The following is a 27625-nucleotide window of genomic DNA, read 5'->3' as shown; positions in this document are numbered from 1 at the left end:
GAGTTTCTTCCCTGGGCCGAATATGCCCAGAATTCTCTCACTCATGCGTCTACAGGCCTCACCCCCTTCCAGTGTGTCCTGGGGTATCAGCCCCCTATGTTCCCATGGTCAGGTGAACCTTCCTCGGTTCCGGCAGTTGACGACTGGATTAAACGTAGTGAGAGGGTGTGGGACAGTGCTCATGTGCGTCTTCAACGGGCTATAAGGAATCAGGAGATCCAGGCCAACAGACGCCGACGTCCACACCCTCCCTACGAACCTGGACAGCGGGTCTGGCATATTAATGAGGTAACGTACCAGCTGGAGCTTCCTGCTAACTACCGTATCTCTCCCTCTTTTCATGTGTCCCTTCTCAAACCGGTCTACCCGGAGGATGACCTCGGCCAGGTAACCCCAGAACCACCGCCACCCCTGGATGTAGGTGGTATGCCCGCCTACCAAGTAAAGGAGTTACTGGACTCTCGGCGTAGAGGGGGTCAGCTCCAATATCTGGTGGACTGGGAGGGCTATGGACCTGAGGAGAGGTCATGGGTGGCAGCCAACGACATTCTGGATCCATCGCTCACAAAGGAATTCCATCGAGCCAGACCTGACCGTCCAGCACCCCGACCGCGGGGACGTCCTCGCCGAGCTCCAGGAGTCGCTCCTAGAGGGAGGGGTTCTGTAATGCCAAGCCAGCAGAGGGAGCCATCACCCGAGTACTGACTACATCACCCGATTTGGGACTACTTAAGCTGGAACCATGTGCTTTCTCATCGCGAAGTATTGCAAGTTTACCCTGCCTTACATAGCGTTAACCTGTTATTCTGATTGTCTGCATGTGTATGATTCTGCCTCGTTCTCTGACCATTGATTCCACGGATTTCCCTTTTTTGGATTGTTTGCTTGTGTGGACTGATCTCAAGGTTTGACTTCTCTGCCTGGCTTCTCACTAACGTCTCTTGGATCATCCCTTGGATTGTTGTAAGACCGGACTGCTTGACTGTTATCAACCCTCTGCCTGTTTCCACGTGTTTGTTGTTGGATATTTGTAATAAACTTCTGCATATGGATTCTAATGCTGCATCACTGCCCTCATTACATTTATAAAATAAGCACTTCATAAATAGTTGAAAATTATAATAAATGCATTTATTAGGACTCATGGGATATTATAAAAAATAATCCAAACTATAATAGCCTATAATAGCCTTGCTGACATATTTTAAAATTGTATCATATATTGCTGCCATAATAACCATTTCAATTATTTATGTGGTTTCTTCTCTTTCCTATTTTTGTTTGCTGAGATGGAGCTGTGATGAAATATTGTTCTTGTAAATACTTTACAGCATTTCAGTAATAAAAGTGTACCTCATACGTACGGTGCTCGGCAGTGATCAAAAAGGATTTAAACAGTGGATTTTGAATCTCTTCTTGTAAACTTGGAGATGTGGATTCAGATGGCAATTAAATTATCATACAACCTGTTTGTCAAAAAACAGTAGGTACTAATTTGCCCAGGGATTTTTACGCAGGTTGGGTGAGAAAAAACACTGATATTATGGATTGGATGGCACTAAAATAGCCGACTTACTGTACGAGCCCATGACCATGAGAAACAATATTAGCGTCCGAATAGGACTTAACTGACAGTAGCCTATGCTTTCAATGGCATTTAAAACCGCTCGTTAAATAAAATAAATGTATAAAATTGTATTATATATAATAATATAATTAAAATTCTAACAACAATCAGTGTAATGACAATTTTATTATTTGCATGAAAAAACACTTGAATTAGCCTTACTGAACACTGTCTGGGTGTATTAAAACTTCAGAATTATATTCATATAGACCTGCAACAGTGATAAGGTAAAGCTAAGAGTGGTCCAGACCAACCTTACGAAAGTATGACTTACAGAAGGTATACTTGACTAAGAACGTTTCGGGAAACACGTATTAACGATAAGGTACAGCTTAAGGTGTAACTTAAGAACGACGTAGCGTTAAGAAGGTTTCGGGAAACCCAGCCCAGAACAGGTTGTTGAACCGTCCAAATGATTTCTAGACAGTTTTATTAACTTAAAATTGTTACCAAGTTCTGCTTTAAAATCTAGGGGTTATCCGAGGTTCTACATATTCAACAGTAAACAACCGTTATGGAATTTACAGGTGGCAGACTTGCACATAAGAAATCCCACAAGACTGACGGCCTGATTGTGTCTGTCTACTTGTCTAGCCTGGGCAGTGTTGTACCAAATAATGCCACCCCAAGCAGACCTACCTGGCGTAATTGTAATGAGCTGACCAGGATTCAAAAACACTGGCCATATTGATGAGGTTGTGCTGCCAGGCAGCAACTTAAAGTGCTGCACCACATACGGGTGATCCACAGTACTGATCATACATGTTTAAATGTGTGCCAATATTATGGCAAGACAAGACACTAAACTAAAAACTACACTTTCTTCCTACTCATTCTCTACTGATTTCATTCACTAATAAGTGAATCTGTACACTTTACTGTAGCCTTGGGTTAAAACTATACAGAGCAACCAAAAACTGGTCTTGAAAACATCAAAACCAATGGTTCTCAAAACCTCTCGAAGAAACCCCCAGCCATGCAATATATTAGAACAGGGGTGTCAAACCGGTCCTAGGAAGGCCAAGTGTATGCAGGTTTTCTCTTTTCCCTTGTACCAGACTGATGGAGAAGCTCACTAATTGGTTAGGATCTCCCCTCACCTGGCAGTCTAGGTCCTAATTATGCTCTAATTAAAGGGAAAGACCAAAAACCAGCATACACTAAGGCCCTCCATGGAACAGGTTGCCACACCCCTGTATTAGATGTATTCAAGAGCTACAGTAGCAAACCTGAATCTAGTTGGAGAGCTTGTTCAGGGCTAGAAAAAAAACTGTGTGGTGATCAGGGGTCCCCTTGGAGAGTTTTGAGAATCACTGTTCCAGGACATAGAGTGTGTTGTAATGTTGCCTAAAATTCATATATACCAGATCGCACACGGACACCATCGAATAAATACCTGAGAAAGATGCATATGTTTTTTTAATCATTCAACATTTACATAAGGCTTGTTGCATTAAATCAACTGTGCAATGGATTGTCTTGTTTGTCTTCATCCTCCACACCAGGTTTCTATTCCCCTATTAGTAGTACCCCCTGTTTAATAATTCCCTTGTCCATCATTGTTTCCTGTCATTGTGACATCATGTGTCATGTTACATGCCTTCTTTGCTGCTGCTAGTGGATTCAGTATAAAGTTAAGTCTTCAGTTTAAGCCTTTGTTAACATTCCAGTGTCAGGTTGTTGGTCTCGCCCAAAATATGTTCTATTTTGTGCCTGTGTATTACATTTAATCAACATTACAATGTATTTTTATGGATTAATGCATCTACCTCCTGCCTACCATTTACCAACATCATCAAAATGACCCTCATCACCAATTCTGGACCACAAAACCAGTTCCACAATATTTCATTTCTACCGTCTGGTCTAGTACATATTTAGACCTGGCTCACCAGGTGAGTGCAATTAAAGACATAGAACAGAAACTCAGCAGGCTTTATCTTTACAGTGTAGAAACAGACCACATTCCCAAAGTTGCTGGTACCAATCCCTAGAGCTGAACATAGAGACTACCATATTTTCCGGACTATATGTCGCACAAAAGTTTAAGTTGCACTCAGCAAAAAAACACATTGTTGCAAGGAAAAAATATATACTGTATAACTTGCTTTGGTTTATAAGTCGCATTTATATTTCAAGGCCCATTTAATGAACACATTTTTGGTATACAAAGGCATGGTTATAAACTTATGCTTGTCTACTTGGGGTGGTGCTAGCGCAGTGGATAAGACAAATGTCTTTGGTGTGAGAGACCCGGGTTCGAATCCACTGTGAGACACCAATGTGTCCCTGAGCAAGACACTTAACCCCTAGTTGCTCCAGAGGTGTGTGAACTCTGACATATGTGGCAATTGTAAGTCGCTTTGGATAAAAGCGTTAGCTAAGTGAATAAATGTACTTACAATTTAGACGTGTATATGAAGATATCTCCAAAAAACACCCCAAAATAAGACAAGACAGTACCAACAGCAAAATGAAATGAGCTGAGACGAGACCCCTACAACTCTAAACATAGCAGCTTCTTGCCATTGTAACTAGCTATTTGAGTTATTTCCTGCACAAACATCCTATCACATGGACCATTATGTCCTCAGTAAAATCTTTTAATACACAGATCCATTGTCAACTGTTTTAAATGGACAATATATTTGTCTGAGCGCTATATGAATCCAATGTCATCTACTGTACACAGACGCAATGCTTTTCTTTGTTTTGAAAAGAGATTAAGTCAACATTTTAGCATGGTAAGCTGTAGGTGGGTGCCAATCTGATATTTCTGTAGTGTGTTGCAAATTGAGCGGTAGAGTAGTCTGTAAGCAAGTTCTTAAATCCAAACCACTCTATTTTGAGGCTGGAGGCCAAGAAGTGTTCAACTGGAGTCTTTGGTATGACTTTGCACTTAAACCACAAGATATTTGAGGGTTTCAGTGTGACACCTTACTTATAAACACTTCAGCAAAGATGTTTACGTTGGAGCAACCATCCAATTACTGGCTGCCAAATTAACATTGAGGTTTTGGTTCCAAACCAAATGTAATGTGAACTGACACTGTTGTGTTATGATGAACGATTGGCTTGTAAAGTGACTTAGTTTAACAGAAGACTTAAAACATGATAAAATATGCATAACAAGGTTGTACAAAAATAGTTGTGTTTTGTAATCAATATATGACAAAATCTTAAAGTGATGGTTCTGAGTCAGTTAACCCTAGGGTTTTTTGGCACCTTGACATCGAGCCAAACAACCCCTAATCAGCTTATATCCCTTGTTATAACATTGGTCGAGTTAGTGCTATCAGCTGATTGACTAAACGCATGCACTAATGGATCCAAACATGCTTTGTACATTTACCCCACTAATAATGCCCAGAATCATTCCAAACTTTGACAGTAGTACAAATAGGTTCTGCACTTATAAAATGAGGAATTGCAAAGTTTGTAAGTACAGCAGAAGTATATTTAAATAACACTTACCTGATGGGTGGCTGCTAATCTCAGATGCTACCGCACCAGATCCCGTGACATCACACACAGAGCACATCTCCTCCATTAGTTATTGTTAATTTCAACCAAACTCATACCTATCAATAGTAAAACCAGGGATACTGATGATGTTGCAGTGTTCATGTCATGGTTTCCCCTGCATGTCTGTATCTTGTTTCTATGGAATTCCATTAATGGTTTTCCTAGTGTTTCCCTGTCTTGTGTCTAGTGTTATCCGGTTATGGTTTTTCCTTTGTCTCTGTGTTTAGTTTAGTATATTGCATTCCTGGTTTTTAGTTTTTCCTGGACATGATTATCACAGCATTGATGGACTTCCTATGCTTCTTCAGTTCAGTTCCATTACTCACACCTGGTTTACATTATCGGTATTTATATTTAGTCTGCCCCTGTTCTTTGATTCTTTGTCAGTCATTGTTTCTGTCAAAGGCTGTTACTGTACATGTTGTGTGCTCCTCCAATTCAACTTCAAGATTTAGGATAATGTAAATGGCCAGTTTTCATTTACCAGTATTATATTATTTTATTTCACTTTTAATGTTTGTTTTGTAAATCTCAAGAACTACTGTGATGCTTGTTGAGAAATGGAATTCAGTTCAAATGTTCAAACAGTTTAGAATGGTATACTAGATGAGAGTGTTATGCATTTAGGATCTTGAGGCCTATTTGATTTTCTGCAGGGTCATTTAAGACACTGAGGGCCAGATGTTTGCGCGCGCAATGTTATTAGCACCTTGAAGAAGACGCAGAAAGCACTTTTATTGAGACCGCACCTTGCTTCATATTTACGTAGGTTGCAGGTGTTTGTGTAGTCTGCGCCTTTCTCCGCCCACTACATCGTACACTGCGCCCTTTAAACAATTGAATGGGCCTCTTTCTCTCTCTATCGGTCAGGTCAAAACGGTGAAAAAAAGATTTAGCGATATGATCTGCTTGTTTATGAGTAGGCATCGAATTTAAATATTATACATGGCCGGAATTCCACACCGACACAAATGAATGCCATCTGGACCGAAATTACAAACGATGTTGTAATATCCTCGACCCACAAATAGGTGGAAAAGGTGAAAAAAGGTGGCAGGACCTTAAACTTTATGAAAAAGTTGGCTTTAACAGACGATGCAGGTCCCGCAGTACACAAATTCAATGTACCACAATTTAAGAGGTGCATTAACGCTGGTTGCTGTGGAATGCATGGAATGAATCGATAGCTGCTTAGATCACATTAGAAAATGAAAGTAAATCTGAATAAGATAATTAGTCGTGATTGTAAATGGACTTTGTATAGGTCCCATTTAGGCCTATTTATATTTTTTAATAATGATGTCTATATCCTACTGTACAAATAATATTCACCCACCCGGCCATTGCTGATATTAAAAAAAGTGACTGGGATTATTGCAACACTTCAAATGTTTATTTATACTCGTCCACACATGGTTTTGTATTTTCCAATTAAAACGTCTAACATGCTAATGAAACGTAACTATAATATATGCCATCTTTAATTTGGACATTAAAGCTACATTTGGAGTTTTGGTTAGGCTATTGGCCATCTTTAAGTGTAAGCTTACTAAATCGATTTTGTGTTTGGTCATTTCATTTTGGTAATTTCTCCGCTAGCTAATAAGGATAATAGAAAATGTCATAAAGCATAATTGTGATTTGCATTTGGTATATTAGCCTATTAGAAATAGTACTACGTCTGGGCGCATATCCTGGTTCGCACCTGCTTTTCCGAGGCGGAGAATTTTCACAGCAAAATAGAGACGCGCTGTCAGTGGCGGTTTTAGTAGGCTACATAACGTTGAATACATAATTAGGCGCAGTTAACGCTTCCCCTCCCATCTCTTTATGTGATCCTCCCATGAATGAATATGCATTACACGGAAGGCGCTATTAGCAATTTTCAGTTTCAGCGCCAGGCAGTTTGCGTTTCCACCTCGATGCGACCTGTTAGTACATACATCGCCATGCTTTCATGCGCAGTTTGCGAAACAAATACGCCTGAAGTGGGTGCAAAAGCGTTAGTACATCTGGCCCTGAGGCCTGTAGCTTATAAAATAGGTCATAGGGTAGTGTCAAGTGTGGACATCACACACACAAGCCTGTTGATCTTGTTATTGTAAAGAGGAAGGGCTTTCTCTTCTCAATTCAAGGCCACTCGATGACTGACAGGATGACTGTGCAGTGTGCAGGATTTACAGAAAGGGCACAGAGAGGCCATCAATGGCTAAACTTATTCTTAAAATCAGAATGAGGCACAGATAGACAAACGTATAGCTTACAACTCTATTATATTCTATGACTATCTCTTTTATACTAACAGGATGGGTTACCAACAGAACAGCAGACACAAATGTGACCAAGATAAGGTTACTGCAGATCATCTTGAATCTGTTGAAAAGCAATGGTCATCAAGATGAGGTAACGGTCTTCTGTTAGACCTGGGATTGGCTAAGATGTTCGGTTTAAGACTTACAGTTTATTAGCACGTATTTAGCTGTTTCCACTCTCAATTTAAATGGAGTGAAAATGTGACAAATGGCCTTTAAGCCAAATACATTCAAAATATTTTAAGAAAAATAATTGTTTGCAAATTATTCTAGCAAAAAGTACTGTATTTAAGAATCAACCACTTGTGTTTGTGTTAGATAAGTTAAGGTTAGGGATAAGCATTTATTTTAATGGCAGTAGGGTTACAGTTTACTAGTGAGGTTTAGTAGTTTTTTTTTAATGGAACTAGGGTTAGGGGTAAGGTGCAACATATATTTTTATTGGTACTAGGGTGTTAGGGTCAAGGGTGCAGGGGCGGTTCTAGGGGGGGCCGGGGGGGCAGTGCCCCTTTGAGAACAAGCTTGGACCCCCTGTGGCCAGCCTAAACAATAATGTATATTACTGTTCCCCCTAACAGTACAACTGGCCCCAGCTTGGCCCCCCAGTTGAAATGTTCTAGAACTGCCACTGGGGCGTAGGACTAAATTAGATGTTGGAGGGGACACATTTCATATTTGTAAGTGTTCTTACTATTATACTATGCCAGGCATCTCAGTGCAAATTGTAGTTAGGGTCCCTGTGAATTCCATCACAGTTGTTAAGTGTGAATATATGTAATCATCCCATATATGTTCTGACTTAAGTCTTTCATGTTGAATGAGCTGTGAAAAGAATCAGAGCATCTCGTACCTTGTTATCAACAAGATAACAATTAAAAATATAAATTGAACATTAGAATTTGATTATGCTGAAAAATTGGGTAACCCATTTTGTGTGTGTGTGTGTGTGTGTGTGTGTGTGTGTGTTATTGCAGCTTATAGAAATCAAAGATATGGTATCTCAAAAAAATTAGAATACAGATTTTCTAATACAGAAATGTCAACCTGAGAAGCATTTGCAGAGACTTTTTATCTCTCAATCTGGTTCAGTACAACCACAATCATGTGCTGACTTCAGATGCACCTGTATATATATTTTCAACCACTATCTGTGGACACTCTGCATATGTATTCACATTGGTTGTGTTCTGTTTTGAATTTATATAATCCTCAACCTAACAGCCAACAATGTCTTCTAGAAGTTGAGGAATGAGGAAAAACTCTACTCTGGACAAAGTTCCTTTACCAGTGAGATATTTAGCATCTTGAAATACAATGGTGTGCATAAAACTCCACCAACCTGCTACAGAATACATCTGTTCTCTCCAACACAGAAGTTGATGCATTTCATTCAGTCTGAGTGACCAATACTGAAGATACACATTCATTTGTGTCTGAACATTTTAGCAAAGCAATAAAAATAGTGAAATTTGAGTAACTTCCAAAATACCTCACAAATATATTGTCCAGTTCCTTTACATTTAAGAAGCGATGTGCACATCATCTACAACAGTGGTTCTCAAAGTGTGGTACGCGTACCACTAGTGGTACGCGGGCTCTCTCTAGTGGTACGCAGAGGTACTAAATTTCGATGAGTAGAACGTGATCAACTGCTAAATTCTTATTTAAATTTTTTTTTAAAAATGTAATCATCATAAAGGCGATATCAATGCTATAGCTAACAAATTTGTGATTATTTTTAATAAAAAAATAAAAGCAGATAATCAGTCATTGAGTGGTTGTGTTCGCAAGACACGCGTCACCATGGAAACCAATATCTATAACGGTCGCCTTGAATAGCTTACGCTTACTTTTTTTGTGAACCGGTTAAATATAAATTAATGTTAGGTGGATTAAACTTTAAACTATGAAAAGTTCAAAACTGCTATTGTGGCTTCAATCTGGCAAGAAAAGTTTGGATCAGGAGGAGAATGTTTCAAGTACAAGAACTGAAGAGGATGAGAGTGAACCGAGCACAAGTGCAAACGTTAACAACAAGGCAACTTTAAAAGCGCGGGTGAAAGCAGCAGCAGCAAACGCTTCAAAACAGTGAGAAAGTACGACCCGAATTATATCAAGTTTGGATTTATTTGGAGTGGAAGAGAGGAAGAGCCCAGGCCACAGTGTGTGGTATGTGGCAAAGTTCTTAGCAATGAATGCATGAAACCATTGCATCTCAAACGGCATCTTGTAACTAAACACACGGAGCTTAAGGACAAACCAGTGGATTTTTTTTTGCGAAAACGTAATGAACTGAAGCAGTCAAAATCCATCATTCAATCCTGTGGTACACCTACACTCAAAGCACAGGAAGCTTCATATCGTGCCAGCCTCCGGATCGCCAAAGGTAAGCCGCACACAATAGGGGAACAACTGTGTCTACCTTTAGCCAAAGAAATGACGCGCATCATGTGTGGAGAGAAAGCTGCAAAAGAGTTAAACTTGGTGCCGCTTTCAAATGACACTGTGTCACGGAGAATAAAAGAAATGGCTGACGATGTTAAAAAGACACTGATTGAGCGCATTCAAAGCAGTCAATATTTTGCCATCCAGCTTGACAAGAACACGGATGTCACAGATTTGGCCAATTTATTGGTTTATGTGAGATATGAAAAGGATGGTTCAGCTCATGAGGACTTTATGTTCTGCCAGTCACTTGGGACCAGAACTACAGCAGAGCACATATTCCAGGTACTGGACGCGTTTATCCAAGAGAATGGACTGGACTGGAAAAAGTGTGTGGGAGTGTGTACTGATGGCGCGAGGGCTATGACAGGTCGTCACAGTGGAGTAGCAGCTCGCATCCGAGAGGTAGCACCTGAGATGCGCAGGACTCACTGCAGCATCCATCGTGAGGCACTAGCAGTGAAGAAGATGCCTGGTGACCTGAAGTCTGTACTGGACTCTGCTGTGAACTTCATTAAGGCCAGGCCGATGAATTCTCGTTTATTTTGTGTACTCTGCGAGGAAATGGGCAGTGAGCATGTCCAACTCTTGCTTCATACTGAAGTGCAGTGGCTTTCAAGAGGAAAGGTGCTTTCGAGGCTTTTTGAATTGCACAAAGAGGTCCATATGTTCTTACAGGACACAAATTTCCCCTTGTCAGACATTTTCGAGGATACTGTGTGGCTCAGTCAGCTGGCATATTTGTCTGACATTTTTTCACATTTAAATGAACTGAATTTGGGACTACAGGGACTCTCCATCAATGTTTTTGATGTGCAGGACAAAATCAATGCACTGCTTAAGAAGTTGGAATTATTTGAAATAAAAATCAAGACAGGTGATGTTTCAGCTTTCCCTGCTTTGGAAAGTTTTCTGTCTGACAATGACCTGACGCTTGATGGTAGACTCAGGGATAACATCACTGCACACCTCGTGTCACTCAGACAACAGTTCCTTGATTATTTCCCAGTGATGCCTGAAGCTGAAGCTAGCCGCTGGATGAGAAACCCTTTCAGCATCAACACCTCTCAGATGGCTTCACAGGACTTGACTGTTGGTGAGCAGGAGAGTTTAATAGAGTTGTCTTGTGACGAAACATTGAAGGTAGCTTTCAGAACGCAGACACTGCTGGACTTTTGGATAAAGCAGCACAGTGAATACCCTGTGCTTTCTGACAAGGCCTTGCGTTTTCTCCTTCCTTTTGTGACCACGTATCTTTGCGAGAAAGGATTCTCTCTACTAGTTGTCATAAAAACAAAGTACAGAAGCAGGGTGGACGCTGAGCCAAACCTGAGACTGAAGCTGACCTCCATTGACCCAGACATCTCAGGACTGTGTTCACAGAGGCATGCGCACCCATCACATTAAGCTCATGTAAGTTTTAAACAACATGTACTTGTTTTAAGTACAATACATTTTCAGTTAATCTGTACAGTTTGTATTTCCCTTTTAACTACATGTTCCTTTAATCTGTTAGTACAGTTTTTATTTCACTTTTAGGTGCAATACATTTTAATTTAATAATTAAAAAACTACCTGTATGTAGGCAGCACAGTGTTGATGTTAAAACTGTGTTGTTACAACAATATGTTTAAAGTGGCTGACAATAAATATTCTTATTATAAATAAAACTGCCTGGTTTTTCAGCTGTGCATAACTGTAGCTGAATAGTTAGGCCTACTATGCTACTGTATTTTAATATTGGTCATTATGGTGGTACTTGGAGAGCCAAATATTTTCTGAGGTGGTACTTGGTGTAAAAAGTTTGAGAACCACTGATCTACAATAAACATGATTGTGCATGCACTTTATTGTTTAATGCTTAGGGTTAGCAGGCAGCACCCATGGAAGGTTTGGCTTTAGCAACAGACAGGTTTCCCAGGCAAGAGGCCTAAGGGCAAAACTGCCCCTTACAGAAAAAAAAAACAAATGCATTTCACATGTGAAAAAGCACATGTGATCACATGTGGTTTTTAAACACTTCACATTCACACCTGTGTTCACACCAAGGGTGTAACTTTGGGTTCCACATTGGGGGGGTTGAGATCTAAGTTAATCATTTTCATTCATCATTATGATAAGATTTTTTTTGGTGGGGGGGTTGCACTGGCCAGTTTTGATTATTTACGGGGGGATGGGGGGGTTAAATTACGCCTATGATTCACATGTATGTTCACATGTGATTCACATGATTTCACATGTTGAAATATAGCAATGTGTCACAATAAATTACATGTGGTTTTTACATACTTCACATGCATCCACATGTGATCACATGCATTCACATGTGAAATTCATGTGTTTTTTTGTAATGGTGTTGTCTTCTTTAAATAAAACGCCAAAAACTACAGCAACAACAAAAACTAATGAGGATTTAACAGGCTGAAGACACACCACAGAGTAATCTGTCGTCAGGCCAGGATGTTACTCCAGCAGTTTCGTTGGCAGTTCGCATTTTAAATGATGCTAATTGTATAAACAATTATAAAATATACCTATTCGCTTATCACAGGTAAATGTAAGATATAAATTTTATTTTTTATATGTTTTGTACAATGTACATATGTTTTTTTATATATTTTTTAATTGTTTTTTATATGTTTTGTACAATACTGGAAGAATAGAAATCTAGCTAATATATTCAATGAAATGGGAAATAAGTTTGTATTGGTGCCATTTGAACCTGAACCCTAATTTTCCGGAAGTGGGGTTTACGCGGGCCATATATATCTATGACGCGGGCGGCATATATGAAGGTACACCACTGCGAGTTTAATCTGAGAGGTAAAACAGTTGAACGATATATTGAATAGACAACATCTAAAAATAAGCAAACGTAAAATATTGCGTATTTCTGGAGTAGACGTGACATGGCAAGAAGGAAAAGACTACAGAAACAGATTCCTCGTGATGGGCCTAACGTTTTTACACTTACTGGAGACGTGGACGATTATGTTGATAGTCGGCTAATTGATATAATTAGTTCCGAATTAAGAGACAAAGTACATGAAAAGGTAAGCAAAGAAGAATATATGTTATGTTAGCCCAAACGAGTGGTAGCCAAAATAACAATTAATAAGCGTTTTGGATCAGTGTTTCACAAACAGCTGTAGGCCCATAATTCAAGACACGTAGGCATAGTAAAATTAATATTAGGGTATATTAGTATTATAATTAGTTATAATTATATTAGTCACATAAAAATGTTGGGAACAACTGTTATAGGTTAATGTTATGTTAGACATTGCTGCATGAACATTTGCGGTGCCTTTCTAGTGAGATATCAATTTTTGTTATATTTAATAGACTCCAATGAATAACTTTTACAGATATATTCTTGAGAAATGCTTTTGAGCATAGATTTAAGTTACCCATCTGAACCCAAATATGAACTTGATTTACTCAAATATAAATAAATGTAACTAGACACATTCTCAAAACGGACGCAATTATAAAAATGATAACTTGCCATTTATTTGCATACTAGACTATACAATTCAATGAGTACAATTTCATTTAGCTGCAATTTATTAATCAATACATTTATTCCAGAAGGATCCATGTAAGGCCAAATGTAAGAGCAAGAACTTTGACTCAGTGCGGTGGAGAAAGAGAATCAGAATCAGAATCAGAATGAGCTTTTGTTTTCGTGACAGAAGCTCCGCAGTACAACAGAATGACAGCGACAGAACATAAAACACATAATAAAAGAATATAAAAATACAAAAAATACAAATAAGTAGATAAGGAATAACAATATACAAATTGACAATTGTAGGCAGGTATATTACAAAAATGCAGTTATGTATGTACATGTATATTATGTGCAAAATGTAAGTGTATACTAAGTATGTGTGTTAGATAAATTAAGTGTATGTGTATATAAATATTAAATATTAAATGGGAGAGTTGAACCGATGATTCGCTCAGCAGTCCGAACTACCCTCTGTAGTCTTCTGAGGTCAGATTTAGAAGCTGAGCTGAACCAGACAGTTACTGAAGTGCAGAGGATGGATTCGATGATGGTGGAGTAGAACTGTTTCAGCAGATCCTGTGGCAGGTTAAACTTCCTCAGCTGGCGAAGGAAGTACAACCTCTGCTGGGCCTTTTTCACAATGGAGTCAATGTGAATGTCCCACTTCAGGTCCTGAGAGATAGTGGTGCCCAGGAACCTGAATGACTCCACTGCAGTCACAGTGCTGTTCATGATGGTGAGTGGGGGGAGTGCAGGGGGGTTTCTCCTGAAGTCCACAGTCATCTCCACTGTTTTGAGCGTGTTAAGCTCCAGGTTGTTGAGAGTGCACCAGACAGCCAGCTCTTTAACCTCCTGTCTGTAAGCAGACTCGTCACCGTCCTGAATGAGGCCGATGAGTGTGGTGTCATCTGCAAACTTCAGGAGCTTGACAGAGGGGTCCTTAGATGTGCAATCATTAGTGTACAGGGAGAAGAGCAGTGGGGAGAGAACGCAGCCCTGGGGAGCTCCGGTGCTGATTGTTGTACAACAGTTGTGCATGTTGTTAGTTATAAAAATTAATAATAGTACATTCTCAACATCTGTTGTATCAGCAATGTCTTCTGATGGATCTTCATATTGAGGTCGTGTCGAGAGGGACCAGTTGGGACGATTGACTATTGAGAATCGAACTCCCTCAAGAGATAGTATGTGTTATGTCAATTATAAGCAGCATTCCTCTAAATTGTCATGAATTTTTAGACAATCTCTAAAGTTTTCATATGATTGTCCAGTCACATCTGAATGTCGAATGAGGTCGACACGACCTCAATATGAAGATCCATCAGAAGACATTGCTGATACAACAGATGGTGAGAATGTACTATTATTATTTTTTATAACTAACAACATGCACAACTGTTGTACATTTTAGCACTGCATGTATTCTTGCTGATTGTATTGTGTACCTATTGTATGTATTCCTACACAGGCACTTCACCTCGACGGTTTGAGGAGACACTTCAATTGATTGGTAAGAGACAATGTCAGATACAATATATGTACATAACTAATTTTGTATTTTACAGGATATGAAATACTTTAACTCCATTTATCCCTCTCCTCTAAAGACAAAAATATTCAAGAACTCAAGGAGAGCTTAGACAGCCCAGACATTTATCCATCAGAAACTTACAACATACGGACCTGGGGTTTGCGGCATGAACTATGTGACGAAAAGTGGCAAAAATCAAGACCACATCTTTTAAAAGCCATGTTAACAAGCGGAAGGACACCTCAACAAGCTTGCCAACAGTGTCATGTGGAAGAGGCTGTTATTCGATGCAGAGACTGCCTCCCCAAAGAACTGTATTGCAGTAACTGTGATGTGTCAGTGCATCACCAGTATGTTCTACACAACAGGGAGTCATTTGTGGGAGGATTTTACAAAGCCATGTCAACGAAATGCATCGTTACAAAAGACAGCACTGGTGAACATGTAGTTAGTGAGCAAGGTATGTGACCGCTATATGGATTGGATTACATTACATATCAAGTGTAAACTGTTACAATTAATATTAATATTGATGTCTGTTTTTCCAGATTGTCTCCTACCGATCGCTTTGCCCAACAAGATTTGCTGTTGTGGTGCTGAGGATGTTTCGGTGAATGCTGGTCCTGCCATTATCTTCATAAATATTAATGGTGCTTACCTTTGTTTAACTTACAACATAAAATGTGTAAAGCAAGTACAAAGGCTTTGTATAGTTGAATGTATGGTTGTGATGAATATCTCTGTTTGACCCAATAGGTCGCTATGATCTCTCCCTTCCTTTGGTAACCTGTAAGTCTTGCCTAAAATCGTGGACACCTGAGGTCAAAGACCTTATATTAAATGGGTACTGGCCTGGAACCATTGAGTTTCAAACAGTTTACACTGTCGACCTGTTCAGTACCTTTGAAGACTTTAAAGTCACGGCACCTGGCCTATCCACACAGGCCTTTGTGAGAATGCTGCAAAGCGCTCAATGCGTTCTGGCAGAGTAAGTCAGATTTAAACAAAATATAATAATGTAGACGATAAATGGGTAAGGGGGGTTATAGCCCTTGACATAAAGGTTTGTTTTATAAATAAGAAAGTTGTGGCTAGATGTACAAGGAAAGGAAATTTTGTGGAATCATGATAAGGAGAAGTCAGGTTGTACTGTATAGTACAATGCAAAAATGTATCTGTTACTTCTTAAGCAACTCTCACCATAACTAGTCTATTTTATGTTTACTAGGTTGGTACAATATCAGTGGACTGTTTTCAGCGCAGTTTTCTGGAATGGACATACTGTAGACATGAGATGGAAACACTTCTTGGAGATGACCATTTTTCCTGTTCAGCTTGCAGTCAGGATATGATGGCAGTGTCTCTTGATGGGAACAGGAAAATGTACAGGTTTAATCGCAACGGGTAAGTTAACTTAAAGTAATTTATCTTTTAAAAGACAAAACCTAAACCTGTCAGAGTCCATTCAGTGTTTTTTGTATTTTTGTAGGATAAATGAAAATCCATATTTTGATGGAACCTTCTTTGCCAAAAATGAAGAGGTTGCAGAGTTTTTGCAAACTATTAGAGACAAAATCAAAACTGTAAGTTATGGAAAAATATATTTAATTAATGCTTCAGTCATAAGAGACAATTTTATCATGTACAACTTACAGGTCATCTATGATGATCACAAGTTCATCAAACAACCGCAGTAAGAATTTTCATCAAGCACGGTGAGTAATGGCTTCTCCTATCATTGTTTCTTGCACCTCTTGCCACATGTACAGTTTATCTATCTCTGTCGCTGATGAGGGATTCACATGTGATAAATGCAGGGAAATAGTTAGGCTGACAGAGAAGATTTCAGAATTAGAGACACGCATCCAAACTTTAATTGAGGACAGTAAAAATGTTAGGGCTCTAGATACGGCTTTGGATGCGTCTAGCTCAGGGATTCCTGTACATTGTTCGGTTCCGGAAACAGAGCCCCAGCAGCAGGGCAACTGGGTGACGGTGAGGCAGCGTAGTCGTGGGTCAAAACACCGCTCTTCTGTTCCGATCAAAACATTAAACAGGTTCTCCCCACTCAGTGATGCACCCACTGAGAAACCTGATGAAAGTGCTCTAGTTATTGGTGATTCTATTGTACGGAACGTGAATATAGAGACACCAGCCACCATAGTCAAATGTTTACCGGGAGCCAGAGCGCCTGACATCTTGGCAAATTTAAAAGTGCTGGCTAATGCTAAACGTAAATACAGTAAGATTGTTATTCATGCCGGCGCTAATGATGTTCGACTTCGCCAGTCGGAGATCACTAAAAATAACATTAAAGAGGTGTGTGAACTTGCAAGCACGATGTCAGACACTGTAATATGCTCTGGTCCCCTCCCTGCTTACCGTGGTGATGAGATGCATAGCAGATTGTCATCACTCAATGGCTGGATGTCTAAGTGGTGCCCACAGAATAACATAGGTTTCATAGACAATTGGACGAGCTTCTGGGGCAGACCTGACCTGTTTAAAAGAGATGGTCTTCATCCCTCCTGGGGTGGCGCCACTCTTCTCTCTAGAAATATGGCAAATAGTCTTAGTGTTTATACTTGACTAACTGGGGCCCAGGTCAGGAAGCAGACAGACTGGCTAAACCGACCGTCTGCTAGCTGTCTCCCGTCACAGAGGTCAGTTAATTCTCAGCACATAGAGACTTTTTCACCTAGATATCACACTATAGAGACTGTGTCTGTTCCCCAAACTAGATAAAACAAAAAACGTCCAAACCAAGTTAAGATTAACAATTTAATTGAGGTTCAACAAATAAAAAACAGAAGCAATATGGATAAACAAATGATAAAGCTTGGCTTATTGAATATCAGATCCCTTTCTACGAAAACACTTTTTGTAAATAATATGATCACTAATCATAATATAGATGTACTCTGTTTGACAGAAACCTGGCTAAAACCTGATGATTACATTATTTTAAATGAGTCCACCCCCCAAGATTACTGTTATAAACATGAGCCACGTCCAAAAGGCAAAGGTGGAGGCGTTGCTTCAATTTATAACAACGTTTTCAGGATTTCTCAGAGGGCAGGCTACAAGTATAACTCGTTTGAAGTAATGGTACTTCATATAACATTATCCAAAGAAACAAATGTTAATGATAAATCCCCTGTTATGTTTGTACTGGCTACTGTATACAGGCCACCAGGGCACCATACAGACTTTATTAAAGAGTTTGGTGATTTTACATCTGAGTTAGTTCTGGCTGCAGATAAAGTTTTAATAGTTGGTGATTTTAATATCCATGTTGATAATGAAAACGATGCATTGGGATCAGCATTTATAGAAATTCTGAACTCTATTGGTGTTAGACAACACGTTTCAGGACCTACTCATTGTCAAAATCATACTCTAGATTTAATACTGTCACATGGAATTGATGTTGATGGTGTTGAAATTATTCAGCCAAGTGATGATATCTCAGATCATTATTTAGTTCTTTGCAAAATTCATATAGCCAAAATTGTAAATTCTACTTCTTGTTACAAGTATGGAAGAACCATCACTTCTACCACAAAAGACTGCTTTTTAAGTTATCTTCCTGATGTATCCAAATTCCTTAGCATATCCAAAAGCTCAGAACAACTTGATGACGTAACAGAAACTATGGACTCTCTCTTTTCTAGCACTTTAAATAAAGTTGCTCCTTTACGCTTAAGGAAGGTTAAGGAAAACAGTTTGACACCATGGTATAATGAGCATACTCGCACCCTAAAGAGAGCAGCCCGAAAAATGGAGCGCAGCTGGAGGAAAACAAAACTAGAGGTATTTCGTATTGCTTGGCGGGAAAGTAACATATCCTACAGAAAAGCATTAAAAACTGCTAGATCTGATTACTTTTCTTCTCTTTTAGAAGAAAACAAACATAACCCCAGGTATTTATTCAATACAGTGGCTAAATTAACGAAAAATAAAGCCTCAACAAGTGTTGACATTTCCCAACACCACAGCAGTAATGAGTTTATGAACTACTTTACTTCTAAAATCGATACTATTAGAGATAAAATTGCAACCATTCAGCCGTCAGCTACAGTATCACATCAGACAGTGCACTATAGACCCCCTGAGGAACAGTTCCACTCATTCTCTACCATAGGAGAGGAAGAATTGTATAAACTTGTTAAATCATCTAAACCAACAACATGTATGTTAGACCCTATACCATCTAAGCTCCTGAAAGAGGTGCTTCCAGAAGTCATAGATCCTCTTCTGACTATTATTAATTCCTCATTGTCATTAGGACATGTCCCCAAAACCTTCAAACTGGCTGTTATTAAGCCTCTCATCAAAAAACCACAACTTGACCCCAAAGAATTAGTTAATTATAGACCAATCTCGAATCTCCCTTTTCTGTCCAAGATACTAGAAAAGGTGGTATCCACACAATTATATTCCTTCTTAGAGAAAAATGGTATATGTGAGGATTTCCAGTCAGGATTTAGACCGTATCATAGTACTGAGACTGCTCTTCTTAGAGTTACAAATGATCTGCTCTTATCATCTGATCGTGGGTGTATCTCTCTATTAGTTTAATAGGATCTTAGTGCTGCGTTTGACACAATTGACAACAACATTCTTTTGCATAGACTTGAATACTTTGTTGGCATCAGTGGAAGTGCATTAGCATGGTTTAAATCGTACTTATATGACCGCCATCAGTTCGTAGCAGTGAATGAAGATGTATCCTATCGATCACAAGTGCAGTATGGAGTACCTCAAGGCTCAGTACTAGGGCCACTACTCTTCACGCTTTATATGTTACCCTTGGGAGATATCATCAGGAAACATGGTGTTAGCTTTCACTGTTATGCTGATGATACTCAGCTCTATATTTCTTCGCAGCCCGGTGAAACACACCAATTTGAAAAACTAATGGATTGCATAGTCGATATAAAAAACTGGATGACGAGTAATTTCTTACTGCTAAATTCTGAAAAAACAGAGGTGTTAATTATAGGACCTAAAAACTCTGCTTGTAATAACCTAGAACACTGTCTAAGACTTGATGGTTGCTCTGTCAATTCTTCGTCATCAGTTAGGAACCTAGGTGTGTTACTTGATCGCAATCTTTCCTTAGAAAGCCACGTTTCTAGCATTTGTAAAACTGCATTTTTCCATCTCAAAAATATATCTAAATTACGGCCTATGCTCTCAATGTCAAATGCAGAAATGTTAATCCATGCATTTATGACCTCAAGGTTAGATTATTGTAATGCTTTATTGGGTGGTTGTTCTGCACGCTTAGTAAACAAACTACAGCTAGTCCAAAATGCAGCAGCAAGAGTTCTTACTAGAACCAGGAAGTATGACCATATTAGCCCGGTCCTGTCAACACTGCACTGGCTCCCTATCAAGCATCGCATAGATTTTAAAATATTGCTTATTACTTATAAAGCCCTGAATGGTTTAGCACCTCAGTATTTGAATGAGCTCCTTTTACATTATAATCCTCTACGTCCGCTACGTTCTCAAAACTCAGGCAATTTGATAATACCTAGAATATCAAAATCAACTGCAGGCGGCAGATCCTTTTCCTATTTGGCGCCCAAACTCTGGAATAACCTACCTAACATTGTTCGGGAGGCAGACACACTCTTGCAGTTTAAATCTAGATTAAAGACCCATCTCTTTAACCTGGCATACACATAACATACTAATATGCTTTTATTATCCAAATCCGTTAAAGGATTTTTAGGCTGCATTAATTAGGTAAACCGGAACCGGAAACACTTCCCATAACAACCTATGTACTTGCTACATCATTAGAACAATGGCATCTACGCTAATATTTGTCTGTTTCTCTCTTGTTCCGAGGTCACCGTGGCCACCAGATCCAGTCTGTGTCCAGATCAGAGGGTCACTGCAGTCACCCGGATCCAGTACGTATCCAGACCAGATGCTGGATCAGCACCTAGAAAGGACCTCTACATCCCTGAAAGACAGCGGAGACCAGGACAACTAGAGCCCCAGATACAGATCCCCTGTAAAGACCTTGTCTCAGAGGAGCACCAGGACAAGACCACAGGAAACAGATGATTCTTCTGCACAATCTGACTTTGCTGCAGCCTGGAATTGAACTACTGGTTTCGTCTGGTCAGAGGAGAACTGGCCCCCCAACTGAGCCTGGTTTCTCCCAAGGTTTTTTTCTCCATTCTGTCACCGATGGAGTTTCGGTTCCTTGCCGTTGTCGCCTCTGGCTTGCTTAGTTGGGGACACTTCATCTACAGCGATATCGTTGACTTGATTGCAAATAAATGCACAGACACTATTTAACTGAACAGAGATGACATAACTGAATCCAATGATGAACTGCCTTTAACTATCATTTTTGCATTATTGACACTGTTTTCCTAATGAATGTTGTTCAGTTGCTTTGACGCAATGTATTTTGTTTAAAGCGCTATATAAATAAAGGTGACATTGACATTGACATTGATGATGATTTAACAACAATAATAATTTTTTGTGAAAATATTCTCTTAGTCACCAGGCCGACCCATTTGTGGAAACTCACACTTTAAAGCTGGTAGTGAGTCTAACAAGAAGTCTCAATCCAAACTTGATGAAGAGGGTGTGATGATTACAGTCTTTAGACACTGCATTCTTTTGAATGGTAGGTTCAGCGCTCTGATGAACCCAAGCTAACCAAGACTTTCTTGTCTTTGATTATACTAGAATTCTGAACTAACTCTTTTGTCTACAGGACTACAGATGTACCGTGGAGAAGTGTTTGCATACCCTCTTTTTATCTTCAAAAAGAGCTTGGCAAGACACAAAAGATTGAGTTTGTCTGCACTGATGTAATGTGCAAATATTACCCATACTTAAAAAGAGTGTGTGAGGCCTTTCCTGATCTAGAGTATCTTTTGCAAATGCAACCATTCTTATCAGTTATGCATGCAAAAGGTCATTCAACCAAATGTGAGGTAATTGTATTGATTATTTATTTTTAATTCTAAATACATAATGATTATTATATGAGTACTTTGGATACAATGTTGCAATGATTATGCATAACAGGTGGAGTGGGGTGGCCGCAACCAAGAGGGAGCTGGTGAGTTTTAACTTTAGAGCAGTGGTCTCAAACCTGTTCCATTGAGGGCCTAGTGTATGCAGGTTTTCTCTTTTACCTTGTACCAGACTGAGTAGGTCACTAATTGGTTAGGATCTTAATTGGTCACTAATTGAAGAGAAAGACCAAAAACAAGCATACACAAGGCCCTCTGTGGAACCGGTTTGAGACCCCAGCTTTAGAGTATCTACTGATAAACCTGTCATTGGATTATTCTCATAGACAGGTTAAATGTCCATATCGTAATTTAAGTTACACTTTTAAAGGAAATCGCTAACATTTACAATGGTATATAATGTTTTTGGGCCCCTCTTAGTACTGTTGTTGTGTCATTATCACTTCACGCTTGTATGTTAAATGTTGCATTGTTTCTGCTGGACTTTGGAGTTCCTGGCAAAGTCAGAGAAGCTATAGTCAGGCTCGAACTGCTGACTATCATGACATCATTTGTTCTGCCTGGCAGCAACTTTGACCACTATGCCACTCGTACCCCGATGGATCTGTTCCTTAACAATTTTTATATTTCCTACTAATGCAGGTTTGACTGTTGGAGAGGAAGTGGAAGCAGTTAATTTATTTATGTTTCGTGCTGCATTGACAACAAAATATATGACCAAATCTGGTGAGTCGTTGGGTTTAATTAAAGTTATTGTTAAATATGTGCATTATTTAAAATGGACATGTTCATTTATTTTTTCAGCACGCACAGATATGATCACTATCCATGTTCGTGGATGGAACCTAAGGAAAAAGTTAAATCTTCACAATTATCTTGCTCAAAGATATGTTAAGGTACATTTGGTATTATGTTTTTGTTTATTAATTCTAATTTAGATTAACCTTTGCATTCAGTGTTGGGTAAAGTTCTTGAAAAGTTCATTTTAGTTAATTTTCTGAGTTCACAAGTTTTGGGAAGTCTCTAATTTAGACAAAATAATCGGGTAAATGGAGTTCATATCTTAACAGTGTCCTATAAAACAAATACAAAGAGTAAAGAAAATATCAGTCATGGTCACCGGTAAGATATGAACTCCATATACCTGATAATTTTGTCTTAAAGGTCACATATTGTCAAAATCGACATTTTCTGGCTTTTATTATCATAATGAAGGTCTAGGTGCTATGTATTTACCTTCTATGTGTCTACACTGACGATTGTCAGACAAACACACACTGCCTATATTTAGAACAGATTTAGAAGCTGTGCCTGAAAACGAGCCGTTTTGAATTCCTGCATTTTGAGATGTCACAAATGCCTAGGCTCCTCCTTCAGTCACTGCACACACACTACAGCTTGTTCCCTGTGGCTGCCTGCTTGTGCGTCTTTCAAATTGGCAAATCAGAAGAAAGGCTCATGAACATTAATTAGACAGACCAAAATCGACCTGTTTTTAGCAGAGCTACTTAGAAAAGAGCTTGCAAAACGCAATTTACTTGGTGTTTGATACTTATAACTGCACATATAAAAACGTAAAAAAAATATTAAAAAAAGGTTACAATATGAGACCTTTTATTAGGGACTTCCCAAAACTTGTGAACTCAGAAAATGAACTAAAATAAACTTTTCAAGAACTTGACCCAACACTGTTTGCATTATAAGTATAACTTAATGTATGTTACAGACATTACAGAGAACAGCTGAGGTGGCAGGAGAGATTGAGATGACCAAATCCCACCTGAACAAAACAAGTGAAGATCTTCAGCAGTGGGTCACAGATGTTCAATTGTGGGCAGCATCAAGTAAGTTTGTTACTAAATCTAAAGAAATCATGTCATGTGTGGAAGGGTGTAGGAATGAGTTTGATATTGAGGGGGACTCATTTTATTCAACAATCGTTGTTTTTATTGGGTGGGACCACATTAACTGCCACTAGGGATCATGTCCCCCCTTCCCCACCCGCTCCTACGCCCTTCCACTTGTGAAATTTGAATGTTATAACTTTTTGAATATTATGTTTGTACGCTTATCGTTTTGTTTGCAAACTGCTCCGAATACTATCAGTTCACATGATCCACAGGGGCTGCAGCGTCTAATGGAAGGCTTGGTCCTTAAAATCCACCAAAAGAAAATGGAGTTGTACAGAGAGACAGGTTTGTGATTGAGGTTTTTTTTAATTCATTTTGTAGGATCCTACACATTCTTGAGAAAGTAATCTATAAATCTGAATGGACATGTCATAATGTGTGTACTTTATTAAAATTATATTTTTCTGAAACATGAACAATGTGTTACCTCCTTGTAGACAGCAACAAAGACAGGCGACGCAAGCGATCTGCCATTGCTAAAGAGAAGAGCAAACTAGAAGAGGCCATAACATCATACAATGCTCTGGTCTCAAATGCAGAGGCTGTGGATCCAGCAGACACCCTTTTAGCACAAGACTTTTCAATATGGCCTTGGGAAACAGGTAGAGATTGGAACAGGAAATATTATTGTCAACGCAGTATTTAAGTTGTCTTTGTCTTCACTTACCACAATAGTGCACAATTAGATTCCATGTAGTTTAGTTTTATGTTACATTTATTTATAAAGAGAGAATCAGACTGAGTCCTTGGTCTCTTTTACAGCTGAGCCTTGTGGACAGAATATGTAAAATATTACATTTACATTTACATTACATTTAATCATTTAGCAGACGCTTTTATCCAAAGCGACTTACAAATGAGAACAATAGAAGCAGTCAGGTCAACAAGAGAACAACAACAGTATACAAGTGCCATGACAAGTCTCAGTTAGTCTAGTATAGAACGCATAGGTAGGTTTTTTTTTATTTATTTATTTTTTTTTTTTATTAAAAGACAAGAAAAGGGAAAGTGCTAGTGTTAGTTGGTTAAGTGCAGGCAAAAAAGATGAGTCTTTAGCTATTTCTTGAAAATGAGTAAAGACTCAGCTGTACGAATTGAGATTGGGAGGTCATTCCACCAGCTGGGCACAGTCCAGGAAAAGGTCCTTGAGAGTGATTTTTAACTTCTTTGGGATGGTACCACAAGGCGTCGATCACTTGCAGAGCGCAAACTTCTGGAGGGCACATAAGATTTAACCAATGAGTTTAGGTAAGTTGGTGCCGTGCCAGTGGTCGTCTTGTAGGCTAGCATCAGTACCTTGAATTTGATGCGAGCAGCTACTGGTAGCCAGTGTAACCTGATGAGGAGCGGAGTAACGTGAGCTTTTTTTGGCTCATTGAAGACAACCCTCGCTGCTGCATTCTGGATCAATTGCAGAGGCTTGACAGTACATGCAGGAAGGCCCGCCAGGAGAGCATTACAATAGTCCAGTCTGGAGAGAACAAGAGCTTGGACAAGAAGTTGGGTTGCTTGGTTGGGTCTAATCTTCCTAATGTTGTATAAGGCAAACCTGCAGGACTGGGTAGTTGTAGCAATGTGGTCTGTGAAGCTTAACTGATGATCCATCACAACTCCTAGGTTTCTAGCTGTCCTCGAAGGAGTAATGGTTGATGAGCCCAGCTGTATAGAGAAGTTGTGATGAAGCAATGGGTTAACTGGAATCACCAGGAGTTCTGTCTTCGTAAGGTTAAGCTGAAGGTGATGGTCATTCATCCAGCTAGAGATGTCACTCAGACATGCTGAAATGCGAGCAGCTACCGTCGGGTCATCTGGTTGGAATGAGAGGTAGAGTTGGGTGTCATCAGCGTAGCAGTGATAAGAAAAGCCATGCTTCTGAATGACAGATCCTAATGATGTCATGTAGATTGAGAAGAGAAGTGGTCCAAGTACTGAGCCTTGAGGAACCCCAGTAGCAAGGTGGTGTGACTTTGAAACATCACCCCTCCAAGACACACTGAAGGATCTGTCAGAGAGGTAGGACTTAACCCACAGGAGTGCTGTTCCAGAGATGCCCATCTTTCTGAGAGTGGACAGGAGAATCTGGTGATTAACAGTGTCAAAAGCAGCAGAAAGGTCCAGTAAGATGAGAACCAAGGATTTTGAAGCTGCTCTTGCTAGTCGCAGGGCTTCAGTAACCGAGAGCAGAGCAGTCTCAGTTGAGTGGCCACTTTTGAAGCCAGATTGGTTGCTGTCCAGGAGGTTGTTCTGTACAAGGAACATAGAAAACTGGTTGAACACCGCTCGCTCAAGTGTCTTTGCAATGAATGGAAGAAGGGATACCGTAGATCTGTAGTTTTCAAGAAGCGCTGGATTTAGAGATGGTTTCTTGAGCAGTGGGCTTACCCGAGCCTGCTTGAATGCTGAGGGAAATGTTCCAGAGTGAAGAGAGGAGTTGATAACGTGAATAAGCGAAGGTATGACTGAAGAAGAGATCGCTTGAAGGAGGTGAGTGGGGATCGGATCAAGTGGACAAGTAGTAAGATGATTGGACAGGAGAAGTTCGGAGACGTCCATCTCTGAGAGTGGGGAGAAGGAGGAGAAAGAGTGAGGATCGGTCATTGTGAAGTTGTCCTCAGTCTGCGGTGTGGAGAATTGGCCGCTGATGGATCTCGTCTTATTTGTGAAGAAAACTGCAAAGTCGTCCGCTGTAAGAGTCGATGGAGGAGGTGGTGGCGGTGGATTAAGAAGAGAAGAGAAAGTCTTGAAGAGTGTCCGAGCGTCACAACAGCTGTTAATTTTGTTGTGGTAGTAGGATGTTTTAGCCGTGAAGACATTTGCAGAGAAGGAAGAGAGGAGAGACTGATACACACTGAGGTCTGTAGAGTTTCTTGATTTCTGCCATTTCCTCTCTGCAGCCCTTTGTTTAGAGCGATGTTCACGGAGAACCTCAGACAGCCAGGGGGCAGATGGGGCAGTGCGTGCTGGTCTAGACAACAGTGGGCAAAAGTTGTCCAAGCAAGATGTTAAAGTGGAGTAAAGAGTGTCCGTAGCGCTGTTCGTGTTCAGAGCAGAGAACTGAGAGAGTGCAGGAAGCGAGGATGAAACCACAGAAGATAGGAGAGATGGAGAGAGTGAGCGTAGGTTCCATCGAAAGGTGACCTGCGTTGGAGTGTGAGGCACTTCAAGAGTAAGTGCTAGGTTAGCAGTAATGAGGAAGTGGTCTGAGGTGTGCAGTGGAGCAACTGAAGAGTTGTCCACAGAGCAACAGCGCGTGTAGATGAGGTCCAGTTGGTTGCCTGATTTGTGAGTTGCTGTAGTAGACACTAGCTTGAGATCAAATGAGGCGAGCAGAGTTTTGAAGTCAGCAGCCTGGGGTTTATCTAGGTGGATGTTGAAGTCACCAAGCAGTACCAGAGGAGTACCATCTTCAGGAAAGTTTGATAGCAGCACATCCAACTCCTCCAAGAAGTTTCCCAATTGACCTGGGGGACGATAAATGACCACAAAGTGGATTTTAACAGGGTGGGTTACAGTAATGGCATGTGATTCAAATGAACCAGTACCTCTAGGTGATGGCTGAAGATCAAATTTCCATTCTTTTGATATTAGGAGACCTGTCCCTCCACCCCTCCCAGTGGTACGAGGAGTGTGGGAACAAGTGAAATTAGTGGAGAGGGCTGCAGCGGTGGCAGTATCTTCAGGTTTGATCCAAGTCTCTGTCAGTGCCATGAGGTTGAGACCGGAATGAGTAGCAAGAGAAGAAATG

At 39.9% G+C, this 27625-nt stretch overlaps 3 protein-coding genes across 3 annotated transcripts; all 3 read left to right on the top strand.

Annotated features, from left to right (window-relative positions):
- Window positions 1-9900: 9900 nt before the first annotated feature.
- Window positions 9901-11316, top strand: LOC132100988 (zinc finger BED domain-containing protein 5). Its single transcript, XM_059506119.1, has one exon. The coding sequence runs from the start codon at window positions 9901-9903 to the stop codon at window positions 11314-11316; it is 1416 nt and encodes a 471-aa protein (XP_059362102.1).
- Window positions 11317-14559: 3243 nt separating this feature from the next.
- On the top strand, window positions 14560-21570 carry LOC132150937 (uncharacterized). The gene is made up of 9 exons (XM_059559296.1): window positions 14560-14607; window positions 14695-14772; window positions 14892-14933; window positions 15031-15414; window positions 15503-15604; window positions 15711-15942; window positions 16183-16358; window positions 16444-16537; window positions 21486-21570. Exons 2-7 carry the CDS (start codon window positions 14712-14714, stop codon window positions 16304-16306), a joined length of 945 nt encoding a protein of 314 aa, XP_059415279.1. The 5' UTR covers window positions 14560-14607; window positions 14695-14711; the 3' UTR covers window positions 16307-16358; window positions 16444-16537; window positions 21486-21570.
- On the top strand, window positions 16306-24668 carry LOC132099398 (uncharacterized). The gene is made up of 8 exons (XM_059505787.1): window positions 16306-16358; window positions 21706-21928; window positions 22023-22056; window positions 22613-22696; window positions 22775-22866; window positions 23697-23814; window positions 24318-24482; window positions 24643-24668. The coding sequence occupies exons 1-8, from the start codon at window positions 16306-16308 to the stop codon at window positions 24666-24668; spliced, it is 795 nt and encodes a 264-aa protein (XP_059361770.1).
- The last annotated feature ends 2957 nt before the right edge of the window (window positions 24669-27625 follow it).

This window comes from Carassius carassius, chromosome 1 (genome assembly GCF_963082965.1).
Source record: "Carassius carassius chromosome 1, fCarCar2.1, whole genome shotgun sequence".
NCBI lineage: Eukaryota > Metazoa > Chordata > Actinopteri > Cypriniformes > Cyprinidae > Carassius > Carassius carassius.
This window is presented reverse-complemented; position numbering and strand designations above follow the sequence as displayed.

Bases quoted from the DNA above. Each gene is read 5' to 3' on its own strand.
- LOC132099398 (XM_059505787.1), top strand. From the start codon at position 16,306: ATGGCAGTGTCTCTTGATGGGAACAGGAAAATGTACAGGTTTAATCGC. The intron at 22,867-23,696 runs GTACATTTGGTA...TGTATGTTACAG, and splicing joins TTGCTCAAAGATATGTTAAG to ACATTACAGAGAACAGCTGA. The intron at 23,815-24,317 runs GTAAGTTTGTTA...ACCTCCTTGTAG, and splicing joins TCAATTGTGGGCAGCATCAA to ACAGCAACAAAGACAGGCGA.
- LOC132150937 (XM_059559296.1), top strand. From the start codon at position 14,712: ATGAGGTCGACACGACCTCAATATGAAGATCCATCAGAAGACATTGCT. The intron at 14,934-15,030 runs GTAAGAGACAAT...TCTCCTCTAAAG, and splicing joins GGAGACACTTCAATTGATTG to ACAAAAATATTCAAGAACTC. The intron at 15,415-15,502 runs GTATGTGACCGC...CTGTTTTTCCAG, and splicing joins ACATGTAGTTAGTGAGCAAG to ATTGTCTCCTACCGATCGCT.
- LOC132100988 (XM_059506119.1), top strand. From the start codon at position 9,901: ATGACGCGCATCATGTGTGGAGAGAAAGCTGCAAAAGAGTTAAACTTG.